We start from the raw sequence: 26468 nt of genomic DNA on the forward strand, positions 1-26468 counted from the left end.
TAATTTATAAAATTCATTTCTGGCCACTATCAGAAATGGTAGAAAAGTGGAAGTTGGAATAATAGGAAGAGAAGATGAGATCATTAAATTTAACTGAGGCCCTAAGATGTGAAGATGTGTCAGTCACTTTCTTGTAATTCTCAGAAAAACCTTTATATTAGGTAGCATTGATATTATTATTATTGTTATGGTTGTTATTATCATTGTTTCCATTTAATAGATGTGGAAACAGAGAGTCATAAAGGTAAGGTCAATGCCCAAGCTAATAAGTTGGTAAGTATGTATTTGAGTATTAGGGTGTCTGGCCACAGGGAGCATATCTCTACATTATTCCAACTCCAAGTGTCAGGGAGCCTGTGCCTTCCCATAGTTTTGTCATCTACCAGGACTGTGACTTAGACAAGACACCGTGAGTTGGACAAGACTTGGACAAGCTCTCTGAGGCTGTTTCTATACTTAAATTTATTGGCTTGGATAGTATTATTTGTAAGATTATTTTCTCCTACATAGAATCTTTACCATATGCAAATGGAAAGAATCTGAATATAGCCTATATAATAATGTCAATGAAGTATAATTTTGATTACACAATTTGCAATCTAAATCTTTTTTTCATAATGATCAGTTTTCATCTGAGTTAGTTTCAATGTCTAAAAGGAGGGAAATTATACAATACCAAGAATGGATATGTAGTTCACAAAGGTTTCAGTTTACTGTTGAGGGTGTTTCAAATTGGTAGTTTCAATTAAAATAATGTTTTCAATAAAATATTTTCTCCTATAGATATATAAATCTTATAGAAAATTGATTTCTTTATTAAATCTAAATTATTTTCAAAATATAAGAAAGGAAGTTTACTCAAATCTCTGGTGGAAGAAAATTTGGATCACTGTTACTAATTTAGCCAGTCTGTTAATTTGCATTGGAAAAGAAGAAAATCTCAGCTTTCTGTGTATTTGTTTCCAACCCAACAGATTTTACTGTATTACAAAATATACTTATACAGTGATGCATAAATATCATTAATTCATACACCTACAAAGCTCAGTTTCCTTTATCAACCTTTTGAGTAAGATGAAATTTTCATTCTGAATAGAGTAAGATGAAGTTTTCCTTACTTTTATCAGGAAATTTAACTTTAGTTTACGTCTCCTCCACCATCACCATTCCTGTTTTTTTCTCCTATCTCTCCATTTTTTATCTTTTCTCATACCTTTTCTTTGAAGCTTATTACTTCTTTATTTCTTCCTCTTCCCTACCAAATTACAGTAAGATCAAACTGAGTAAATGTAGTGTGAAATCTAGGTATTTTGTTTTCTTACCTCAAACATGTTACCTAGATGAGTGTATTTGGAATCTTTTCTACCTTCATTTGAGTTCCACATGCATGACCCATTTACCAAAAGGGAATTATTTATCCATTATTGGAGAGATAAGGCACAGAATTATGATTGGTATGCATTTGGTCATCTCTCCTGTTTTGGTGACAATTTTGATGACTTTTTACCTACCCATTGTCCAGTTGAATGTTTATATCACCTAAATCTATTCTTAATATGCAATGAAGAATTGTTACTACACTCCAAATTCTTTCCAAAAGCCAGAACCTTGATTATGTGTTGTCTAATCACAGTCAACAGACCAGTTTGAGAAATGATATCAAAGTCTCTTTTGACTTTTGCCTCAGTAATTTGCCATTCGTTTCAGAAACATCATACAAAATATATCATTTTATATAAAACTTACTGCATCTGTGCAAAAATGATGTTGGGATTATTATTAAAAATCCCTCAGAACAATTTTCTCTCAAGTCTCAGCAAAAATTCTGTTTGGTGAGAAAGAGCTGGTATATTTAATCTCCTGAATATCATACACTTTGTTATTTCCTTTTATATCTATTACAGTTCTTTCTCTATCAATCCCTCACCTCAGATTGTTGAGCATAGCTGCCTCATAATTACATCATGCCACATTTTAGTTCTCCCAGATTTGTGTCATCTGCAAGTTTGTCAACAATGCATTTTTATATCTTTATGTAATTTCCTAATATGTTTAATAAGGTTGTGTCAAGGATATTATTAGCATGCAATCAGAGTAATCCAGATTGCCATCAAATATTATTCTTTGGGTCAAGTTTTTCAGCAGTTTAGAATTAACCTTCAAACTATTACTCAAAATAGATTTATCATCTCCTCAAAGATGTAGCTGACTTTTGGCTTCAAGATACAGAATTCCCACATTGTTATACTGATATGTCATAGTGTGATTCATTTTGTTGTCACAGCCATTTTTCTCTATAATATTTGGTTTTCTTTTTTCCCTGGGCACTTTTATTTCTTCCCACTTTTTCTTAAGGAAATCTAGATCAAATTCTAAGTCTTATGTTCAGTGTTCTCTTTAAACTCTGTGAAAAATAGTCATTCATTGCTAAGCATCCATCTTTGAGCTCTCCTTGACTTATTTTCATTTTCTTAAATTTCTTATACAAGAGAGACATATCAGGGTCCTGGAAGTTTTTGTTTGTTTTTGTGTTTTCAGTTTGAATTAGATTTTTTAATTTAAATTTTAGTTAGTTAACATACAGTGCAATATTTCTTTCAGGAGTAGAATTCAGTGATTCATCACTTATGTACAACACTAAGTACTCATCACAAGTGCCATTTTTAATAGCCATCACCCATCTAGCCCATCACCAACCCACCCCCCCTCCATCAACCCTCAGTTTGTTCTCTATTGTTAAGAGTCTCTTGTGGTTTGTTTCCCTCTCTTCTCTTCCTCCCCCTTCCCATGTGTTCATCTGTTTTCTTAAATTCCACATATGAGTGAAATCATATGGTATTTGTCTTTCTCTGACTGACTTACTTTGCTTAGCATAATACATTCTAGCTCCTTGCATGTTGTTGCAGATGGCAAGATTTCATTCTTTTCGATGGCTGAGTAATACCCCACTGTGTGTGTGTGTGTGTGTGTGTGTGTGTGTGTGTATAGTAGAATGTCTCCAATTCATGTGTTTGTCTATGAGTATATGAGTATGTGCTTGTATGTGTATTTTACTCTTGAAAATATTTGGGAAAAACTTCCATAAAGTAATAATTCCTATGTATAGCAAGCATATGTCATGTAAACAAAAAAATGATTTTACATAGTACACAGAATAATTATGTATTTTAAATCTCTATTTAAAATATATAAACCAGTGATGTCTGGGTGGCTCAGTCATTTAAGCATCCGATTTGATTTCAGCTCAGGTCATGATCCCTGGGTCGTGGGTTCGAGCGCCTCATTGATCTTGCTTTGAGCCTGCTTAAGATTCTCTCTCTCTCCTCCCCACCTCTCTCTCTCCTCCCCCCTCTCTCCTCTCCTCTCTCTCTCGCCTCCCACCCCGCTCCTCCCTCCTCTCTCTCTCTTTCCTCCTTTGCCCCCTACCCTTCTCGTGCTCTCCCTCTCTAAAAAATATAAATGAAATAAAATAAAATATATAAGCCAGCATATCAGATCATAATATTAAGAATCTTTGGCTCATGGTGAAGCTAAATTTTAAAAAGTTAAACAATTTGGGGTGCCTGGGTGGCTCAGTCGGTTGAGCATCTGCTTTGGCTCAGGTCATTATCTCACAGTTTGTGGGTTTGAGCCCCACATCGGGCTCTGTGCTGACAGCTTGGAGCCTGGATCCTGCTTTGGATTCTGTCCTCCTCTCTCTGTTCCTCCCCAGCTTGCACTCTGTCTCTCTCTTTCTCTCAAAAATAAAGATTAAAAAAAATTTTAAGTTAAACAATTGAAAGAAAACACTGAGTAAATACTGGTAGAAGTGATATTAGCGAATAGAAAATTTGTGCAACTGATACATGGATAAGTGAATTGGGAAATATGGTGCTAGTGAGGTAGACCAGTCACCGGTTCAGTGGGTTCCTCCTTCCTCCCTGTTTACCTAGTTGCTGATGCCAGTCAGAAGAGTCACCCTGGTTTTGTAACAGCACTTGCAACCAACTTTCACCATGGATATTAATTTTATTGATATGATAGATCACGGGATATATGTTTTAAAGTGCCAGTTATTTTCTTTCTTATACCCACTAGATTATGATATGAAGGACAATTCTGTTTTTTTCATTGTTTATAGTGAAACATTAGAAGTTGAAGGAATATTTGAGTGAGCTAAATTAATGCAAATTTAATGATGATTTATATTATCCATTGAGATACTTTGCTTTCTGCATGCGTCTAATGGCTGTATTAAAATGTGAATTTTATTGGCACCTTTATTTGAATTCTCATATTAAATTCAGCTCAAGCATTGGTTTTTAAAATTTCTTTCATAGCCTGCTGTCTCTCTGATAAATATGATTCTACAGCAGATGCAGTATTATTATAGGAGGAAAGGCAGGCTTATTAAAAGGTGAATAGGGGCGCCTGGGTGGCGCAGTCGGTTAAGCGTCCGACTTCAGCCAGGTCACGATCTCGCGGTCCGTGAGTTCGAGCCCCGCGTCGGGCTCTGGGCTGATGGCTCGGAGCCTGGAGCCTGTTTCCGATTTCTGTGTCTCCCTCTCTCTCTGCCCCTCCCCCGTTCATGCTCTGTCTCTCTCTGTCCCAAAAATAAATAAACGTTGAAAAAAAAAATTTTAAAAGGTGAATAAAGACATCTAACAGGGAAGTGCACTACTAAGGTTTTTAAAGACATTTGGGAGTAAAGCCAAGCAAACCATCATGTACTGTAAGCAGAATCTTAAAAAAAAAAATCAATACCTTGCTGACTAGGCAGCCAATGAGGAAATGATAAGATAAAGGCTAATGTGATCATTTATTGATATGTAGCACCTAGTTGAACTGTAAGTCAAGTAAGGGGCATGTTCTGTATTGAGAGAGAGTGAGACTGCCTTTTTTTTTTTAAATGAGCTACCTTGTTTCCCTCTAAGTGTAAAGTATGCCATATTATGGGAAACAACAATAACAACACAAAGTGCATGAATAATAAATCTTGTTATTGAAGGCTTTGTAATGTCCATATTTATCTGAGTATAAATTTATAATCACTGTATGAATATACATTTTACCCTCTCATGTAGAACTACTGTGTATTTAGGATTTAATGGTGAAGGCAACTATATTTTTCTTGAATTACCTTTGACACGGCTTTTAACATGTATACAATTTTAGTCGGCTCTTAGAGTCCATAGAACTGAAATCTTAGTGTAAAATGGCAAAAGGAAGAAGCAATGAAGAACTTTGTTTGGGGGAATTACTTGTGTTCCACTTGCAGAATAGTTTATAGTGTAGTTATTGGGTCAGATGATATGGATTCAAGTCCTGGGCCCAGAGTTTAAGAGCTGTGGGCTTTGAGACAAGTAATGTATTATAACCTTAGTTTTAGTATTCTCAGCTATTCCATATACTTTTCTTGTTGAGTTGGTAGGAGGTTTCCATGAATCAGGCTTAACCTTAAACCTAACACACAGAGAAAACACTCAATAAGTATAAGCTGTTATGAGTGTCTTCAAACCAAGACATAAAAATCAACTTGGAATCTGAAAATACTAATACCAATTTTAAAAGATGGTCCAAAATATTTACTTAAAAGTCTCTTCACATACACAATTTTTACTGTACCAATTATAATGAAATAAAAAATATTCATGTTTTAAAAAATAAAGTGCAATCCTAGTTGAAATGATAGACCTATTTGTTACTTCTAGTCAATGAACCTAGTCAAGAAATCAAATTATTGACCTCTAATCAATATATCTTATTACCAGACACATTTTATTTTGTATAAGATTCTCAATAATCTTTCAAAGATAAGTTACTTGTTACTACCTACTGTTGAGTTTATCAGTATATATGCCACTCTTCTAGCTTTATAGGTAAGAATAAGCACCGAAGCTGCAAAAAAAGGTAAATTATCCAGAATGTATACAGGCTAAAGAATTCATCATGGCAGTTCTAAGATCTGGGTTAATGTGTTACTGCAGTCATCTAGCAGTCCTTCAGATCTTCACTTTATTTTGTCATAGATCTAAAAAATTATGTGGAACTCATTTGTCAGGAAAAAAAAAAAGGGTCAAATTTGTATCATCTCGGGATGCCTGGGTGGCTCAGTTGGTTAAGCATCTGTCTCTTGATTTCAGCTTTAGGTCATGATCTCATGATTCCTGGGATTGAGCCCTGTGTTGGGCTTTGCACTGACAGTGCAGAGCCTGCTTGGGATCCTCTCTCTCCCTTTCTCTCTACCCCTTCGCTGTGTATTCTCTCTCTCTCTCTGTCTCTGTCTCTCTCTCTCGTGTACACGCGCAAAATAAATAAGCTTTAAAAAATCCACGTGCCCTTTTTCAAGGAGAAGAAATAGCAAGAGTTACCACAGAAAGCCTTGTGCCTGATGTCAGTGCCCTTACTCAACAATGGATAGTCTTCCTGAGCTGTCTTACCACTCATGACCTTCTTTCTCCACTTCAGCTATCCCATCTCCCTGAAGTCCCTTGGATACTTCAGGCCTGCTTATTTCTCCAAGCATGTTTCTTCCTGGAATGCTCTTTCTCCCAGATAATGACATGACTCAGTCATTTTCTTTTTGTTAGTCTTCATGGTCACTCTCTTAATACAGCATTAACACTCTTATTTGAAATTCCTCCTTCACACATATTCTCTATTTCCTTCCCTTCCTTATTTCTCACTATAGCACTTCTTACCCTCCAATAAAGTATTTTTGTATTCTTTTATTATATGTCCTGAATCCCCAGTTGTCCATTAGCACATGAACTCAATGAGGAAAGGGATTTATGTCTGTTCCATTTATTCGTATAAACCCTATAAGCTCAGAACATGACAGGCATTAATGCATGTTTGTTGAGTAAATGACTACCTAAATCCTTTCTTAAGTTAGATTTTCCAAGAATTAGAAACTGCACCCATAAAGATTTGATTACAAGTGGTTTATCTGGGAGATGATTCCAGAAACCACTAGTAGGTGGGTAGGGAAGTTACCAAGGTAGGGAGGAAAAATAGAAGTACATTATTGAGCAGGTTACTGCAGGAATGGGATCCATTATACCAGGAAATTCTATGAGGTAGTATAGAATACTTAGAGTAACCCCCCAACAAAGGGGAGAGTTGGGATATTTATTCACCAGCTAATAGCAGTCATTTGTTAATGTCTCTCTTTAAGAAGAGAGGGACATCGGGGCGCCTGGGTGGCGCAGTCGGTTAAGCGTCCGACTTCAGCCAGGTCACGATCTCACGGTCCGTGAGTTCGAGCCCCGCGTCAGGCTCTGGGCTGATGGCTCAGAGCCTGGAGCCTGTTTCCGATTCTGTGTCTCCCTCTCTCTCTGCCCCTCCCCCGTTCATGCTCTGTCTCTCTCTGTCCCAAAAATTAAAAAAAAAAAAAAAAAAGAAGAGAGGGACATTATTGCCCTGAAAAGCATTTCCAGAGTGGAGTCAGGCAGAGTCACAAGTACTTATATTTAGAAGTCATCAGCTTAGATGTGGTGGATACCAAGGATGTAGAAGGGCCCTGATGTCATACAGTTCAAATCCATAAACCAGAAAAGACTTCATCACTTAGGGGTTCAAGAATCTAAGGACATCACTATAAATGAGGGACCCTGAACGGCACAGTGTGTTGTTCTCAATTTGTAATAAATCCCTTGTATTCAGCTGATACCAGATTTAAATATGCATTAAAATCATTTGAAAGAAAATACATTGATAAAAGGGAATCTTGAAGACAAGTATGTGAAGGACAAGAGGCCATACTACCATGTATATACATAATTAGATCATAGTCTAAGGCTCAACAAGTATTGATCACCATCATCTAGCACAACTGTTTCCTCTTCTTATTAGTCTCTTTCAGTATTTTTTTATAGATGGTCATTTGGTCCTTAAAAATAAAGCCTATGTTATCATCCTGACTTTCTAAAATCTGCTCTTTTGAAATGATTTTGCACATGAAAATAAGAGACGATTTGACAATAGAGACTAAGTAGGTTAGCAGAAAGTGAGATCGGCCATCAGACAGTGGTGTTGCTAAAACATGCTTTTTCTTCATCTACCTTTTTCTTCATAGTGGAAGCATTATTTATCCTGATTATTGTAAACCATATAAAGTATGGCTTCTCTAAGGTATTTGGGGTATGGTGGAGTAAATAAAACTATCCTAGATGTAAACTTAATATTTTTCTTAATCTATGATGAAAAACAAAGGAATAATTAAATGCTTTACCTGTTTTTGAATAGAATTTAAAATGATTCAGCGTAAAAGAGGTCTAAGAGAAAAAATTATACTACTTAATACTAACCATACTAAAAAAACTAACAGTACTAGAAAATTAAAAATATTTCCATTTTAGTGCAATTCTCCATGAATTTATACACAAAAATGAATATATTTTAATGAGATCAAAATCCTAAAAAAAACCTGAGTGCATACTAAGTGATGAAGTGATGTGTGTTTGTGCATATTAAAAAAATGTATGCATATATACATATATATGTATGTATGTATACATACATATATTTGCATATATATACATATATTTACATACATGGATGTATCTTGACCTTAACTTTTCAAAGTATTAAGGCACTAAATTTTAGATCAAATCTAAACCTCTAAGTAGGAGTATTAAAAAGAAGAAAAATAGTATTTGAATGGTTTGTTACTCAATTTTATTAACACATTTTTGACTCTGACATTCTTGGCTGAGTTCATTATGCACTTTACAAAGCATATTGGTTAGATAAATGATTTAGAGCAGTTGCTCAAAACCAAAGAAATTTCCTTTTAAAAAGCTATCTCTGGGGCACCTGGGTGGCTCAGTTGGTTAAGTGTCTGACTTTGGCTCAGGCCTTAACCTCACAGCCCGTGAGTTCAAGCCCTGCATCAGGCTCTATGCTGACAGCTCAGAGTTTGGATCCTGCTTCAGATTCTGTGTCTCCCTCTCTTTCTGCCCCTCCTCCACCCATGCTCTGTCTCTCTCTGTCTGAAAAATAAATCAGACTATTAAAAAAGCTTACTCTGCTCCTAATGTTCCCCCATACACAATACTACAACAAAGATACTCCATTCATTATAATTAGTAGTTAGAAATATTTTTTACCGAGATTAGCCTAGGAACAAAATAATAAGAATATAGGAAAAATTTTCATCAGTTTTGGTACCAATTCCTACAAGATTTCAAATGGACACACAGTTTAATATTCAATGACAAACGTAACTATACATAAATCCTGATGCTTACGGGGATCTGCCCTACAGCTAGCATTCACTTATACTCTCTCTCTTTTCTAGGTGTGGCACTTGTGTGCATGCACATGTTGTATATATAGTCTTAGAGATAATTAGCAGTATCCTTTGTATACATTTATAACTGGTATCTACATACCTTGAAGGGTTGTGTGTGTGTGCGTGTGTGTGTGTGCACACGTGCATATATCATTTTTTACTTGGTTTTATGAGATGAATATCTCTCACCCCACCACAGACATTTATTTAATATATATATAATTGTATGTTTGTAAGTAAATGAAATTTTCTGTCAATTGCCCCCTTTCTTCACCTCCCACCTGAGTTTTATAATCCCAAAGAAAGGTTTGGTAACTATTTTACATTAAAAAGTAGTCTGGTTCTTTATGTTCATAATTACTGATTGATATAATCACAAAAACTCTAAGTGTGAATGATAAATTTATAAATACACCTTATGTGAGAAATACTTTCAAGAATATCAAGCAGAAAGAATCTTTCACTTTGTTAAGTAACTAACAAATGTGTCACATTCGATCTAAGAATGTTAGTGCCTGTACGAGGAACCTGAGAATGTATGCCAAGGACAAGATAAGACATAAAGATTATGAAATATGAAATGAGGTGAATGTCACTGAAGAAGACTCTATTGAAACATATATGCATATACTTAACTGTAGAAGAAAGAATTTTTATTGTGAACATTATCTTCCTTATTCAAATTGGAAAAAAAAATATATCAAGACCTTAAATACCAAACTCTAGAGAACTCTAGCTAAACTAAGGCACATCCACAAGATAAATATTATACAGCCAAAGAAATGGCATTTGTAAGAATTTTTAATGACTTAGGGAAATTATTTGTATGCAATTCTTAGTAAAATATATACTGCACAATATGTAATTTATTTATTTTCTTAGAGAAACATAATGAAGATTATGATATGTAGCTGTGAGTTGTTTCTACTTTCCTGTATTACATAGTTTCACACTTCCATAAAGAGTACTGTATGTGTCACTTATATAATTAAAAAAATACTATTTTCTAGGAAGAATAATACAAGCAAAAATGTTTTATAGATATGATAATTAAACATATATGCAGATAGTAAAATTAAAGTACACATTTGATTAAAAGACTCCAGGCGTCTTGTAACCTTTCAAATTTTAGGATTAGGAATGTGATTCCCCACAAAATTTGAGGGTCTTACATGATTAATACTTACATGTGACCTTGAGCAAGTTACCAATACTTGATCTTTGTGTATAAAATAAATAGGATGTGGGGCCCCTGGGTGCTCAGTGGGTTGAGCGTTTGACTTTGGCTCAGGTCATGAACTCATAGTTGGTGAGTTCGAACTCAGCATCAGGCTCGCTGCTGTCAGTGTAGAGCCCACTTTGGATCTTCTGTCCTGCCCTCTCTCTGTCCCTTCCCCACTTGCACACTCTCTCTCTCAAAAATAAATAAATCTGTAAATAAATACATACATACATACATACATACATACATAAACAAGATTCCTCACAATGTTATAGTAAAATCATTTAATATTATTCACTTAAAATAATAAGATTATAAATGTAAATACCTAAAGCAGTGCCTGCAATATAGCAGTCTTTTAAATAAATATCACTTTTCTAGACACCTGAGTGGCTCAGTTGGTTAGGTGTCCGTCTTCAGCTCAGGTCATGATCTTGCAGTTTGTGAGTTCAAGCCCCATGTTGGGCTCTGTGTTGACAGCTTGGAGCCTGGAGCCTTCTTCAGATTCTGTGTGTCTCTCTCTGCTCCTCCCCTACTCACATTCTCTCTCTCTCTCTCTCTCTCAAAAATAAATTTAACATTAAAAATAATAAAAAAATAAATAAATATCACTTTCTTCCTCCTAAATTCACATAACTTGTTGAAGATAAAGTTGGTATTGAAATCCACATCTTCTAAGTTTTTATTTACTATTTGCTAATTTCTACTATTTTTTCTATTTATTTACTATTATTGTTATTTAAGTAACTAGTTACTGAATAATTACTACTACTGCTTAATTATCACTACTTACTATTTATTAAGCCAGGTGTTCAGTACTATGTATTTCACTTTAATTCTTAGCCTTTGGGAAACTGAAGCACAAAGAAGATACATAATTAGTTTAGGGGCACCTGGGTGGCTCAGTCGGTTAAGCATCGACTTTGGCTCAGGTCATATTCTCGTGGTTCATGGGTTCGAGCCCCACTTTGGGCTCTGTGCTGACAGCTCAGAGCCTGGATCCTGCTTCAGATTTTGTGTCTCCCTCTCTCTCCTCATCCCCTGCTCACGCTTTCTCTTTCTCAAAAATAAGCAATAAAAAAATTTAAAAAAATAATAATTACTTTAAATTGTACATGAGTAGGAGACAGAATTAGGATTTAAATCAAATTCTGACTTTAGTGCTCGGGTTCTTTTCACTATGCCTCACTATCGCCCCCCAAATCAGAGTTTGATATTATTCATCCAAAAATGTAAAGTGATTTGAGCAATTGTCTGATGACTCTGATTTAACAGGGTTAGGCCAACTACAGGAATATAATCAACTGTATATTTACAAATATTTTGGTAGACTCCCTTTTTAGTTGCCTTGAATTGCTTTTAAAGTAAAACATAGAATCAATACTTAGAAAAAAGATAGGAAAAGGCTTTTTTGATTTTGTAAGCTGGGTGAGGAAACATAAGTGGAATTGCTACAACATGACTATCAGAATCTGTAATGGGGATTCAAGAATGACTCTGAAGCACATTGCCCTACCTGTACCTTTGTATTTTAGAGGTTTGGGTTCCTCTTCCTCTCTGGTTCACAAATGCAAATTTGTTTATACAATATTACCATACAAGCTGTCAAGACAACAGGCTGTTGAGAAGAGAATGATAAATGGGATAGAAGGGGTTTGGCAGGTGATGTGCAGTATGTTGGCAAAGATGGAATAAAGCTGTCTCCCCCCAGTTCACAACCATAAAGTCACAATACAAATTTCTAAATAAGAAAAAAAAATCACAAATTCTTGTCAAGTGTAATAGATGGCATTACAGGATGTAATGACACTTTCTAAAACTGCATAATGTGAATTCACAAAAATTTCCACTGAAAATTACATTGCATTGACATATAACTTTAGAAATGTCATTATTGGAGCTTCCAGAGAGCTAGCTTATAATAGATTCACCTCTTTATAAAGAAAATATGTCATCGGCAGTTTGTTTTACTTTATCAGCCTTTCTCTTCTCTACCTAGAAGAATAATATAAAAGTTAAAAGAATAAATAAAAATTCAAAAGTGAAGCAGAACTAGTAGGATCCCCCTGGAACAAGCTGCAGCTGGCATTGTTAAGTCTGAACTGCTGGTGCATCCACATATTCTTTCCACTTCCCCTAGAAGAACAGGCTGCACATGTAAGTGTTCGTGGAGGAATATTACCCTGATTGATGAGAAGTAACATGAAATTAATTCTCAGATCCACCAAACACTGCACAATGCAAAGCAAGCTGCGGCTTAGAGGCTGTAATAGCATATGTCCCGTAGAGAATATGCTCAAAAAATGCAACCCTCACTTTGTAGTGTTTGTACCGTCTCCCATCTTCATGGAAGCCTGGATTTGCAAATTACTTTTAAATAAAGACTAATTCCGAGGCTTCTTATGGGAACAGATCGCATTTCCCAGGTAATTATAAACAAATGAAATAGCCTGGGAATGATGTAAGTCAGCACACACAGATAAGAACATTAACATGAAGAGTCCCTAATATTTTTTTTTATTTTTGAGAGAGAGAGACACACACAGAACTTAAGTGGGTTCCAGGCTCCGTTGCTATCAGCACAGAGCCCGACGCAGGACTTGAACTCATGAACTATGAGATCATGACCTGAGCTGAAATCAGACACTTAACCAACTGAGTCACCCAAGCGCCTCCAAGGAGTCCCTAATATTTTTAAGCAATAAAATAGTATAATGTTTGCCTTAGTCAGGACTCTCGTCCAATGCAAACCAGTGGCAAAATAAAATTTCTGCCTTGATTCCAGGGAGTAGATGGAGTTAACCTCAGGAACAATTTGGATACAGGTATTTACAAAGAGCCCTATCATCTTTTCTCCACTTCTAAGTTGCTTCATACTTTATTGGTGCCTTCTGAGAATGTTGTTTTTATTGTGGTTTTTAAAATGACCCATGGCAAAAAAAAAAAAAAAAAAACGCAAACCATAAGAGGCTCTTTTTTTTTTAATGTTTATTTATTTTGAGAGACAGGGAAAGAGAGTAGGGAGGGGCAGAGAGAGAGAATCTCAGGCAAGCTCCATGCTGTCAGCACAGAGTCTGATGCAAGGCTCAACCCTATGAACCATGAGATCATGACTCAGGCCGAAATCAAGAGTCAGGCACTTAACTGACTGAGCCACCCAGGCACCCCAAGAGACTCTTAACTATAGATAACAAACTGAGGGTTGCAGGAGGGAAGGTGAATAGGGGGATGGGCTAAATAGGTGATGGAGATTAAGGAGGGCACTTGTTAGGATGAGCACTGGGTATTATATGTAAGTGATGAAACACTAAATTCTGCTCCTGAAACCAATAGTACACTATGTTAACTAACTAGAATTTAAATAAAAACCTGAAACAAACAAAAATAAATAAAAATAAACAGTGAAATAAAATGATCCATGGAAATTTAAGGAATAATACTTACAATCTCAAAAGGAAAGAAATAGTCCCTCTTTCAGTAACCATGGGAATTACCTCCAGTGCCTTTAATTGGCTTTGTTAGGTTTTTTAACGGAGACTCCTAAATTGGCTACCCCTATAACCAGTTTTTATTTACCTCTTAGAAACAGAACCCCTAAATCTCAGGTTGACGCATTGCTATTCAGAATAAGTCATCACATTTCCCATCTCCCTTTATAGGGAGCTTTCATCATGTGACTAAGTTCAGACTATTGAAATTTAAGTAGAGGTGTTATATGAGACTTCCAGAAAGACCACGTTAGGTTCTTTTTTGTTTTTGTTTTTGTTTTTGTTTTCTCAAAATAGAAGGGCTTCTTCTTTTGCTTTCTTGGTCTTTCTATTTCAGACCTGCAAGGCGATAGCTAGCCATTAGTTAAGAATAGATTGATAAAAATCTGTGTTCCTGAGGATATTGTCTAGCCACTTATTATCCTTGCACTGCTCTCCTCCTTACATTTAATACTAAAGATGAAAAAATCATCTATCAGGTATAAACTGTGAAATATTTTCTTTCTCTTTCTTTTTTTTTCTTTTTTTAAAATTTTTTTCAACGTTTATTTTATTTTTGGGACAGAGAGAGACAGAGCATGAACGGGGGAGGGGCAGAGAGAGAGGGAGACACAGAATCGGAAACAGGCTCCAGGCTCTGAGCCATCAGCCCAGAGCCTGACGCGGGGCTCGAACTCACGGACCGCGAGATCGTGACCTGGCTGAAGTCGGATGCTTAACCGACTGTGCCACCCAGGCACCCCTCTTTTTTTCTTCTTTTAAACACGGGTGGTGCCTGGGTGGCTTAGTTGGTTAACTGTCTGACTTCGGCTCAGGTCATGATCTCAATGTTTGTAAATCCCAGCCTGGCGTTGGGCTCTGTGCTGACAGCTCATAGCCTGGAGCCTGCTTCAGATTCTGTGTCTCCCTCTCTGTCCTTCCCTCTCTTTCTCTCTCTCTTCCTCTCTCTCTCTCTCTCTCTCTCTCTCACTCACTCAAAAATAAATAAACATTAAACATGAATAACATGACCATTGTAAACTAATTGTGGTCCAGGGGAAGATGCCTCTCTGGGTCATATGGTCCTCTCCTGTGACAGAAGAGGCAGGAACAGTAATTTCAAAAAGACCAAAAAAACTTAGCCACTAATAATGGTATATATCTAATATTTACTATATTCATGTCACCAAAAAGTATGTGTCAGTAGATGCTACCTGCTATAGAAAATAAGGAAAAGAATATGTTCCCTTATCATTGTTGAGGAACTCATAATGTCAAGGAGGTTTAGAACTTTTGTAAAGCAGCATTTATAGGTGATTCATTTCCATATGATACTAACAGAAACATTAAGGAGAATTTAGACTGGGAGATCAGAATTATACAAAGTTGATTTAAAAAAAATGGAAAGAATGACATAAAGAAGTTATGCTCTGATAGCTAACAGATCGTCATCCTGCCCCCAATGGAGGACAAGGATTTCTACAAGAGAAGGTACTCCAATTCTGGTGTCATACTTCTGACTCTATGACGTTATAATCTGGAATAAAAGAAACAAGCAGCTACCATGACTGAGGTTACAGTTTACTGTTCTCACAGTTCTTTTGCTTCAGTGTTTCTATGACTATATTTACTGGAGTTTTTGTTTTTTTGTTGTTCTTTTTGGTAACAAAAGTTGTTGCATGTTAGTTATCTATTTGTAATCATGTTTCCTAAACTAGAAGATGGAAAGGGGTGATTACAAACAAAAAACATTAGCAAGGACAAGCCCCCCACATCCCTGTTTTTTTTTTGTTTTTTGTTTTGTTTTGTTTTGTTTTGTTTTTGTAGAGATGAATTGCCAGCATTTCTTAAATCACAAGCTAAAATCTTCTTACTAAATTTTCTCTAAAATTAATTTATGTATTATATTTTCAAATTGATAGCCAACTGAGTTCTATACCTCAAGATATAAATTTTCCCAAGCCATTTTTTCCTAATCAGCAGTTGAATAAAACACATGACAAATTTACAAGTGATATTTTATTTTCTAAAGCAATAATACAACATTACTAGTGTAACAGTGTACAATTTCAATTTTCTAGATATCTATTGCTTCATTAAAATACTATTTTTTAGGATATTTAATATATAATATATAATATATACATGCGATAGGCATCATGTCACATATTCACTGAGGATCTTAACATTTTCCCCAATAATATAATGTGTTATTTTGTTCTCTGCTGCAGAGCTAACCAGAAAAAATGAAATGTGTTATATACGAAAGGCCAACATATAACATATTATCACTACTGAATATTACTGGAAACATTTTAGTGGGATACATTTTTTTGGGATGTTCTCAAGAGGAAAAAAAAAGTGATACAAGTAGGCTGAAGCATTATTTAACTCAGGGATTAAAATAAAACCTTTGGCACCTCCAAAAAGGATGAAATTTTAGACACAGTCGTTTATATTCTATATTCTCAATTATGTATACTATAGTTGGGATCTATAATAAAATACTAGTTCATTTGTATTTTTTGAATGCCATCTAAAATTTTCAAAAGATATGCTTTTTAAGGGTGGGCAAAGCTAACTGTATCTTTGGGTCAGAAAGATATCAGATGATAACAAAGTGCACTTTAAGGAAATCCAGTACTCTCATTAGGACTGAAATCACCCGAAAAATGAAGATAGATAATTGCAAACTGATACTACAAATATCTAGCACAGGACAGAATGAGGACATGATAGCCTCAAATGCCAAATAAAGAAATCTCTGGAGACACATGTATGTGATATAAACACAGACGTACACATATACACATACTATTGCCTATAATTAGTATGGAACATTTAAATCTCGATGCCCCAAATAAGTAGTGTTTTGTTTTGTTTTGTTTTTTTGTTTTGTTTTGTTTTGTTTTAAACAAGAATTATCTTTCAGACTGCCCTTCTGTTCTGAATACACCTGAGCATTCAGGGAGTAAAATAATTCTTTACCATACTATAATCATTTGGACTTTTCAAATGCCTAGCAATTCTAATAATAAAGTCATTTTTAATTAAAATAAAATAAAGTGTTCAGATCTGAAATGTTCAGTTTGATGAGTTTTGGCAATTTTATGCAGCATGTTTGTTACATTAAATTCCCCTAGAAAGTATTCTTGCTCACCTTTTAGTCAATTCCCCTAGCATTTCTCTCTACAACCACTAACTCCTCTCTATCACCACAGATTATTTTTACTTGTATTTGGGTGTGTTATAAATAGGTGCATATACTATTTACACTTTTGCTTGTGAATTTTTCATTTGTATGACGTTTTAAAAAGATTTCTTAGTTATGTCTTAGTAATTCATTATTTTTTTATACCTAAGTAGTTTTCAGTTGAATGGATATATTCTCACTTGGATTATTTTAGAAGTTGATTATTATAAATAAGGCTGCTATAACCATTCTTGTACAAATTTATTTTGTTAACATTTGTTTTCATTTTCCATGAACACTTAGATATAAAATTGCTGAGTTATAGGGTAAATACATGTTTGCCCTTTTAAGAACTAGAATAGACAGTTTCAAGTTCTCTATATTGTCATGAAAATTTAGTGTGGCTTCTTTGATTTGAGCAATTTCGTTAGGTATGTAGTGGTATCTCATTGTGGTTTGAATTTGCATCACCTTCATGATCAATGGTTTTAAGAACCTTTATTTGCCATTCAAATATATTTTTATTTTATAAAGTATGCTTTCAAGTCTTTAGTCTGCTAATGTGTAAGATATATAGGAAATTTTATATATTCTGGATCTAAGTAATTTCCCAGATATATATGGTGCAGATGTTTCTTAATATGTTGCTTGCCGATTCATTTTCTTAATGATACTTTTTAAAGAATAAAACATTTTAATTTTGTTGAAGCCCAATTTACTAATTTTGTATTAATTATTAATGCTATTTGTGCTCTGTCCAAGAAATATTTGCCTACTCCAAGATGATGAAAATATTTTTCCATATTCATTATGTTAATCACCATCTCAGATTTTTTAAGTTTATTCATTTTTGAGGGAAGGAAGGGCAGACAGAGAGGAGAGAGAGAGAGAGAGAGAGAGAGAGAGAGAGAGAGAGAGAGAATCCCAAGCAGGTTCTGTGCTGTCAGCATGGAGCCCGATGAGAGACTCAACCCATGAACCATGAGATCATTACCTGAGCCGAAATCAAGAGTTGTATGTTTAATTGACTGAACCCCATCTCAAATTAATTTTTTGTATGAAATATATTAGGTTGAGATTTATGTTTTCCTTATGGATAGCCATTGTTTCAGCAATATTTGCTAAAAAGGACTTTCTTTGGCTCATTAAATTGATTTTGTGCCTTTGTTGAAAATGAGTTGACCATATATATTTGTTTATATTTCTGGTTTCATTTTGTTTAACACTACATTTTCTCAATTATCATAGCTTTATAGTAATCTTTGAGATCAGGTACTGTAAATTCTCCAATTTTTTTCTTCTTTTTCATTATTGATTGATTATTCTAGATCCTTTACATTTCAGTATATTTTAGGATAATCGGTTTCTTCAAATATAACTTGCTGGAATTTTGATGGGGGTTCCATTAAATCTTTATACTAATTTCAAGAAAATTTTAACAATTTGAGTTTTCTAATCCATGAACATGATATATTGTTGCATTTTCTTAGGTGTGAATTCATTTTTTCTCAGTAGTGTTTTACAGTTTTCAGTATGAAGGTATTATACAAATTTCACTAGTTTTATTCCTAATTATTCGTTATTTTATTGATGCCCTTGTAAAAGTTTTCTTTTTTTAGTTTCATTTTTGGTTATTGCTAACATAGAGAAATATAATCAAATATATATATATATATATATATATATAGTCATTGTATTTATATCCTTTCTAAATTCACATATTACTTTCAGTAGTTTTTACATTCCTTTGGATTTCTTTTGGTATAATGAGAAAACTAAATTTCTCTTCCACTCCTGTATCCCAGCCCTCTTCTCCAGTTCTTGCTCACAAAGACATTATTACTATTATTTTCAGAAATAGCCCATGCATATGTAAGTGGCAATAGGATTGCAGTAGATACTACATAGTTTTACATTTTGGTAGTCCCTCCGGGAGGATCAAATGTGTAGTAGTATCTGTAATTCATGTGGGAACATAGTAAATTAAAAAAAAAAAAAAAAAACAAGTTTTCAAACCCTCCATTTGTTTTCTCCATTCTTATAATATAAAAAAAAAAAAACTACATTGTTGGGGCGCCTGGGTGGCGCAGTCGGTTAAGCGTCCGACTTCAGCCAGGTCACGATCTCGCGGTCCGCGAGTTCGAGCCCCGCGTCGGGCTCTGGGCTGATGGCTCAGAGCCTGGAGCCTGTTTCCGATTCTGTGTCTCCCTCTCTCTCTGCCCCTCCCCCGTTCATGCTCTGTCTCTCTCTGTCCCAAAAATGAATAAACGTTGAAAAAAAAATTAAAAAAAAACAAAAAAAACTACATTGTTCCAATGCTATTTAATAATTTGAATAAATAAAAACTTTTATATAGTGTGATCATTTTATATTAATTACTCTAAAGTATTATAATGTGGAATTCTATATGTTCTATTCTACAGTTAGGTTTTTGGGCCAGTGATTTTCAATCTTGCCTAGTCATTGGAATCAGCTGGCTAGCTTTAATAAAAATACTGATGTCTGGGATCTACCCAGATTTTATTGATGTGGGATATTGACTGGACAAAGGAATTTTTTTTTAATTCCCCAGGTGATATTAATGTGTAGCCAATTTGATAACTGCTATTTTACCTTGCTAATACATTTTCCTATTAAAATATATTTATATATTATATATAATATAAATATATTATATTTATATTTAATCTCCTCAAGGGAGACTTTAAATGAAGAACAAAGTCTATATGGTCTGTATAGTTTGTATTTCTTACTTTTATAGGCAGTGCCATTTGGAATGCATACGGAATACATAATAATTTGGAAACATAACGTTTGAATAGCCTTGCATAAGGCAATTAACCTTTCAGTGTTACTGTTTCTGTATGCCCTAACTGAAATCTTAGCAATCAACTGTAACTTGTTTTTGTTAAGAAATAAAGTAAGTGTTGGGCGCCTGGGTGGCGCAGTCGGTTAAGCGTCCGACTTCAGCCAGGTCACGATCTCGCGGTCTGTGAGTTCGAGCCCCGCGTCGGGCTCTGGGCTGATGGCTCAGAGCCTGGAGCCTGTTTCCGACTCTGTGACTCCCTCTCTCTCTGCCCCTCCCCCGTTCATGCTCTGTCTCTCTCTGTCCCAAAAATAAATAAACGTTGAAAAAAAAAAATTAAAAAAAAAAAAGAAATAAAGTAAGTGCAGATCTCTTTCAAACACAAAATATGATACAAATATTTAAACATAGAAAACAAATGTACAAATGGGATTTAGGAGGAAAAAAAACAAACAAACTCCAAAACGCTTATTGTATTGATACTCAGTATCAAATGTGAACCTTGCATAGCCATGGGGAATTGCTTGGGGCCAATGTTGTAATTCTAAGTCACATAGTCTATTTGTTTGATCCAGTCTGATCTTTCTTACTTTCTTATATTCTAAAATTTTAAGACAATATTTTAAAATAATGCAAACAACATATAGAGAGGAATTAATAAACCTAATCTTAGATAAGCATAGAGTAGTGGCTTCAGAAAAGTTTGTTTTAATTGCTAAAATGAAACAACCATATACATAGTTCAGTACCGAACCCCTATTTTGAGTGGTCATTATTGAAATTCCAATCATCCTAACACATTTCTTGACTGAGTGAAATGTGAAAAATGCTGTGTTAGACTTCTGCATATTTTAAGCCAATTTTATTATTTTTTTCTCTTATTTATTTACTTAATTTTATTTTTTAAATATAATTTATTGTCAAGTCAGCTAACATACAGTGTATACAGTGCTCTTGGTTTTGGGAGTAGATTCCCATGGTTCATCACTCACATACAACACCCAGTGATCATCCCAACAAGTGCCCTCCTTAATGCCCATCACCCATTTTCCCCTCCCCCCACATCAACCTTCAATTGTTCTCTGTACTAAGAGTCTCTTATGGTTTGCCTCCCTCTCTGTTTGAAACTATTTTTTCCCTTCCTTTCCCCCATGGTCTTTTGTTAAGTTTCTCAAATTCCACATATGAGTGAAAACATGATATCTGTCTTTCTCTGACTGACTTATTTCATTTAGCATAATACCCTCTAGTTCCATCTGCCTCCGAAGTCAAGGGAAATAAAAGTAGAAATGAACTATTGGGACTTCATCAAGATAAAAAGCCCCTGCACAGCAAAGGAAACAATCAACAATACTAAAAGGCAACTTATAGATTTTAAGCCAATTTTAAACTCTAATTTAACGTGTAACACAAGTGAAAAGGATATACCACAAAACACAGCACTCAACACAGTGACACAAGTTAGGTACTGACTAATCATTAATAGGCAGGTAGGCTGGAGGAAGAAAGGGAGGGAAGGAGGAAGGGAAATACAGGCTCGTTATATGTATTTATATATAAGGACTATCTATCTGTAGAAAATTTTGAAAGGTTTGAAAAATTTGAAGTCTATCATGAGAATTTCTACAGAAATGTATATTTTTCTGTAGTGAGATCTGGATATAAATTTTTCCATTGTCATTTAATATCTTTGTAATATTGGAGAAATTGCTTAAACTCCTTGAAACTTATTTTTCTCATTATTTTAAGTACATATAATAATACTTCTTAGGGATGTTATGAAGGCTGAATATGATCATGTTTTAGGAAAATGCTTAGTCAAGAGGTAGGTTGGATCCTTAATAGATGTTCATTATTTAATTTTCCAATTATATCTAAATCACTTTTGCTTTCATAATTTTATTTGAATTTTACAAGACATATTTTAAAGCAAACACCACCAAATTGCTTATCTTCTCCTTTAGTTAATCTATTTTATTAGTCTGAGTTGTTAAACTCACTGTCCATCTCTAATACACCTGAGAGTAAGGAGTCAAGATAGGGAATGTGTCCTAATTTACACATTAGCATTTACAATTTTATTATTGTTATATTATTGAATTCCTTCCATCTTTAGCTTTCAGACCCTTGATAATCAGGGTGTTTCATAGACCAAGGACAGTGTTATCACTAGAGAGCTTCTTTTTTTTTTTAATTTTTTTTCAACGTTTATTTATTTTTGGGACAGAGAGAGACAGAGCATGAACGGGGAGGGGCAGAGAGAGAGGGAGACACAGAATGGGAAACAGGCTCCAGGCTCCGAGCCATCAGCCCAGAGCCCGACGCGGGGCTCGAACTCACGGACCGCGAGATCGTGACCTGGCTGAAGTCGGACACTTAACCGACTGCGCCACCCAGGCGCCCCTCACTAGAGAGCTTCTTAGAAATCCAGATCTACATAATCACAATCTCCATTTTAGCAAAATTCCGAAGTAATTTATATGTGTGTGCATTAAAGTTTCAGAAGCACTGCTTTAGACTGTATACAGTTAGCTATTACTCTTGTGAAAATTTAAGAATATATGACCTAAGATTTAGATATATTCTTATTGCATGCATTCTGATTCTGGCTCAATTCTGGACACAGGTTTCTTGTAAAGAGCACTGAAGCAGGAGTAAACACACACACACACACACACACACACACACACACACACATTGACTGTGCCATTTAATGGTAGTAAAACTTCATCAGGCTTCTAGACTCTAAGTCTCTGTTTTGTCATTTGTAAAGTGAAAGGCTAGTTAATACCTGGCCTTGTACTCAGTGGGATTGTTTAGAAATCAAATGACATGATACTTCATTAATTTTCAAGGTCTGTACACTACAGGTTCTATTACAATCTATGAGTTTAGATCAGTTGATAGGTTGATTATGAGTAAGAAATTCTTAGGGAGGAAGACAAGATGACAACCTCAGAGTCTGACTAATAACCATTTATTTTTGCTGTCTTATGCAAGAAATAGAAGGTGGCTTAGGGAGGGAGTATCCTAAAGAGAATGGTAGTTCTTAATAGTTTTGATTTTTTTGATTGATTTGTGTTGACTTTGTTTGGGTGGGCCAATCAATTGCTTTATAATTGGCTAGTGATGAAAGCATGACTGATAACATAAAACAAGACAGTAGGATGAATTTTATTTAGCACTTAACTTCAGTTTTTCCTAGAGATGCTTCTCAGTTAGTAACTGAATTAAGGTCTGAGGAAATGTCATACGCCCTGAATTTGGCATGGCAGTAAGGATATTGTGAGGGATATCTTCATGGAAGTCAGTGATGCAAACTCTGATTCTTTCTATTACAGACAAAAAGACTTGTGGACCTCATGAATTCCAGTGTAAAAACAACAACTGTATTCCAGACCACTGGCGGTGTGATAGCCAAAATGACTGCAGTGATAATTCAGATGAAGAAAACTGTAGTAAGTAGCTGTTGCTTGAGAACACTGTGAGCATGAAGCATATTCAATAAGCAGGAGAGCAATGTTTAGTTCAGTTAAGGTATGAATTTGAACCTATCTGTCCCACAGCTCACATTTTTATAAATATATTCACATTTGGACAAGAATATTCGGACTAAATTGACCTGAATCTCAAATGGTGGAATTATTGAAATGTTCATACTGGAAGTTATTTTCTTGTAGTTATCAGAATTGGTATGAAAGTGTCATGAGGTTTAGTGCAACCCATTAGTATGCAACACAGTAAGCCCTTGATGCAAGTTCATACAAAGAGCTGAATGATGTGGAGACAGTACAAAACATATCATTCTTTAACGGATGGTATTCATTTCATTTCAGTCTCAAATCCTTTTACACTACAAATTTACCCAAGAGCATCTTTCAGCAAAATATCATTTATTCTCTCTGGAGTAGAGAACACCATATGTATTCAGGATGCTTTTCTCTGAAAATAGAATAACACTATTATCATCATCTGCCTCCTGCATTTTTATGTAATAAATTTAAAAGACAATAATTGTCCAACAATTTTATTTTCTAAAAAGTGTGGCAGCATGTAAAATTGTGACAGCATGTTTATATTCTAACATTAATTTCTGAATATATTTCTTACCAGCATTTAAACAAAAAAAAGCAATATAATCATGCTTAAAATAAGATAATAATCAAATTCCATTTATTAAATATTCTGCTACTTCCAAAAAGGATTTGGTGAAAACAAGTGTCTACTCTTATTTATTTATTTATTTATTTATTTATTTATTTATTTAGGGAATATGGGGGGGGGGAGGGATATAGAGAGGGAAGAGGCAGAGGCAGAGAGAGGGAGAGAGAGAAAATCCCAAGCATGCTTTACACAGTCAGTGTAGAGCTCAATGAGGGGCTCGATCCCATGAACTGTGAGATCATGACCTGAGCTGAAACCAAGAGTTGGATGCTTAACTGAGTGAGCCACCCTGGTGCCCCCAATAGTATTTAATCTTATACATTAGTCTAAGAACAATCATTTCCCAAGATACAGGAGATGAAATAGAAACTGTTACATTAAAGCATAGGAAGAGGTTATATAAAACTATATAATTAGTAGAGTCATAGCCTTCATAAACCACTTGGATATTCAGTTTGCAAAATATCAACTTTTTAAAAATAACTTTTGAACTTTAATCTGACTGGTGTTTGAGGATCAGGTCCATTAACTGTGAAATCTCTGGATCGTTATGATTATGGAATACTCTGATTATGGGAATTTTTATTACTCCATCATATATGTGTCTCTCAACTGATCTTACTTAGAGTGTTCTAGATTCTTTTAATCAGTAACTCTGAAAAAACTTTATATAGCAGATTTTCAGATTCTTTCCAGTGATTAAAATAAAAACCTAATGAGGTAAGAATGGCAGGAATAGAAGAGTAAATGCAAAAAAGAAGCAATTACATATACACTCTCTATTTAATTCACTTCCATTTCAGAGCTTAAATATGCATATAACTACTTAGCTTAGTTTGGGATACATTTAGTGTTAATTGTCAATAAGATACCTGAGAAGAATAGCACAATGACTGAAAGAGAGGGTAAGTGAGAAGGCCACATTAGAAACTTACATCTTTGAAAACCCTTTATTCAAGGAGTGGTTGAAATTATATAGAAGTTAAACTACTGCTATAACTGAAGAATGGGAGGAAGAATGAAGGGTGGAGATAACCTGTTTCTGAGTCTGCTGGGGTTTCCAAAGTGGTTGGGTATGATTTTGCAAGAACTCAAGGAGAAGGAACACAGCTTCTCACTTGTCTCTGGGCAAACAGTGAGAAATCACTGTAGCCATTGCCACAGAACCCTTAGGAAAAGCAAGAGAGTGCCTGCAATATCAAGCATTGCAGTATAAAATACCCCATTATGTGTGGTCCACTTTTAGTCCCCATTCACTCTGGGTATGTGGCCTAAGATAACAATGTTGATGAATTTGCAGAGGCGAGAGGACAGTGAACAAGAATGAAGCATATTATAGTTGTGAATGGAAGGATAGAGGGGATACACAGAACCAGTATCAGAACTGATAACATATTAAACGTGTAAGAATGTGTGAGAGGAAGGCTCAAGGGATCAAGATAATTGAGTGGTGTTTGATGGTACCATCTGAATAGACCTGAAGAAATGAGAAAGTTTAAACATTGAAAATGTCAACAGTTCTACATGGGCAGAAGTGGAGCCTATGAAAAGAGAGAAAAGAATACAACATAACTACATAAAGCACCAAGAGGTTGGTCATATATAGGTCAGCAGTAGAACAATTACTGCTCATGTGTAAAATGTTATCGAGATATTTCCCATTTTTTTTAACTATCCATTGAAAGTTTTATAATTTTATTTAATTATTATAATTTTAGAAGTATATAATTACAATAAAACTGTATTATATATGCATATAAATTATTATTTATATATTATAATCAGGACTATATATATATCACATCATATATATATATGTATATGTATATCTTTATTTATTTTTGAGAGAGAGAGACAGAATGCAAGCAGGGGAGGGACAGAGAGAGAGAGGGAGACACAGAATCTGAAACTGGCTCCAGGCTCTGAGCTGTCTGCACAGAGCCCGATGTGGGGCTCAAATTCGCAAATGGTGAGATCGTGACCTGAGCCAAAGTCAAACATTTAACCAACTGAGCCACCCAGGCGCCCCCAACACATATATATTTAATTTAAATATATATAAATGATAACAGTATACCCCAAAAGATAACAGTATAATGTTACCATATTGTCTAAATATCATTAGTCAATTGTATGCATTTTGATTCATATTTGAGCAATTATTGTTAGCAATTATTAAGTAGTGGAATATAGCAGAGATAGTAAATTAGCCTTAGTGTTAAAAACAACAGTAGCATTTTTTTTTTATGTGACCACATTCTATCAACCAACACTCAAGTGCATTCCATTGATCCACTCATTCCCTTACACATTTATCTGAGTTCCTATTTAAATGTCTGCAG

General features: G+C 34.9%; 1 protein-coding gene across 1 annotated transcript in view; it reads left to right on the top strand.

The window, feature by feature from the left end:
- The window catches only part of LRP1B (LDL receptor related protein 1B), a 1918909-nt gene that overhangs the window by 1731793 nt on the left and 160648 nt on the right, over positions 1-26468 (top strand). Inside the window, exon 67 of the mRNA XM_047084146.1 lies at positions 23304-23420. Within this exon, the coding sequence (XP_046940102.1) occupies positions 23304-23420 (117 nt within the window). The remainder of the gene's footprint in view (positions 1-23303; positions 23421-26468) is intronic.

The sequence above is a fragment of the Lynx rufus genome, unplaced genomic scaffold (assembly GCF_022079265.1).
Source record: "Lynx rufus isolate CCGP_SWC_20201006 ecotype Redwood Valley unplaced genomic scaffold, mLynRuf1.p SCAF_2, whole genome shotgun sequence".
In the NCBI taxonomy this organism is placed as follows: domain Eukaryota; kingdom Metazoa; phylum Chordata; class Mammalia; order Carnivora; family Felidae; genus Lynx; species Lynx rufus.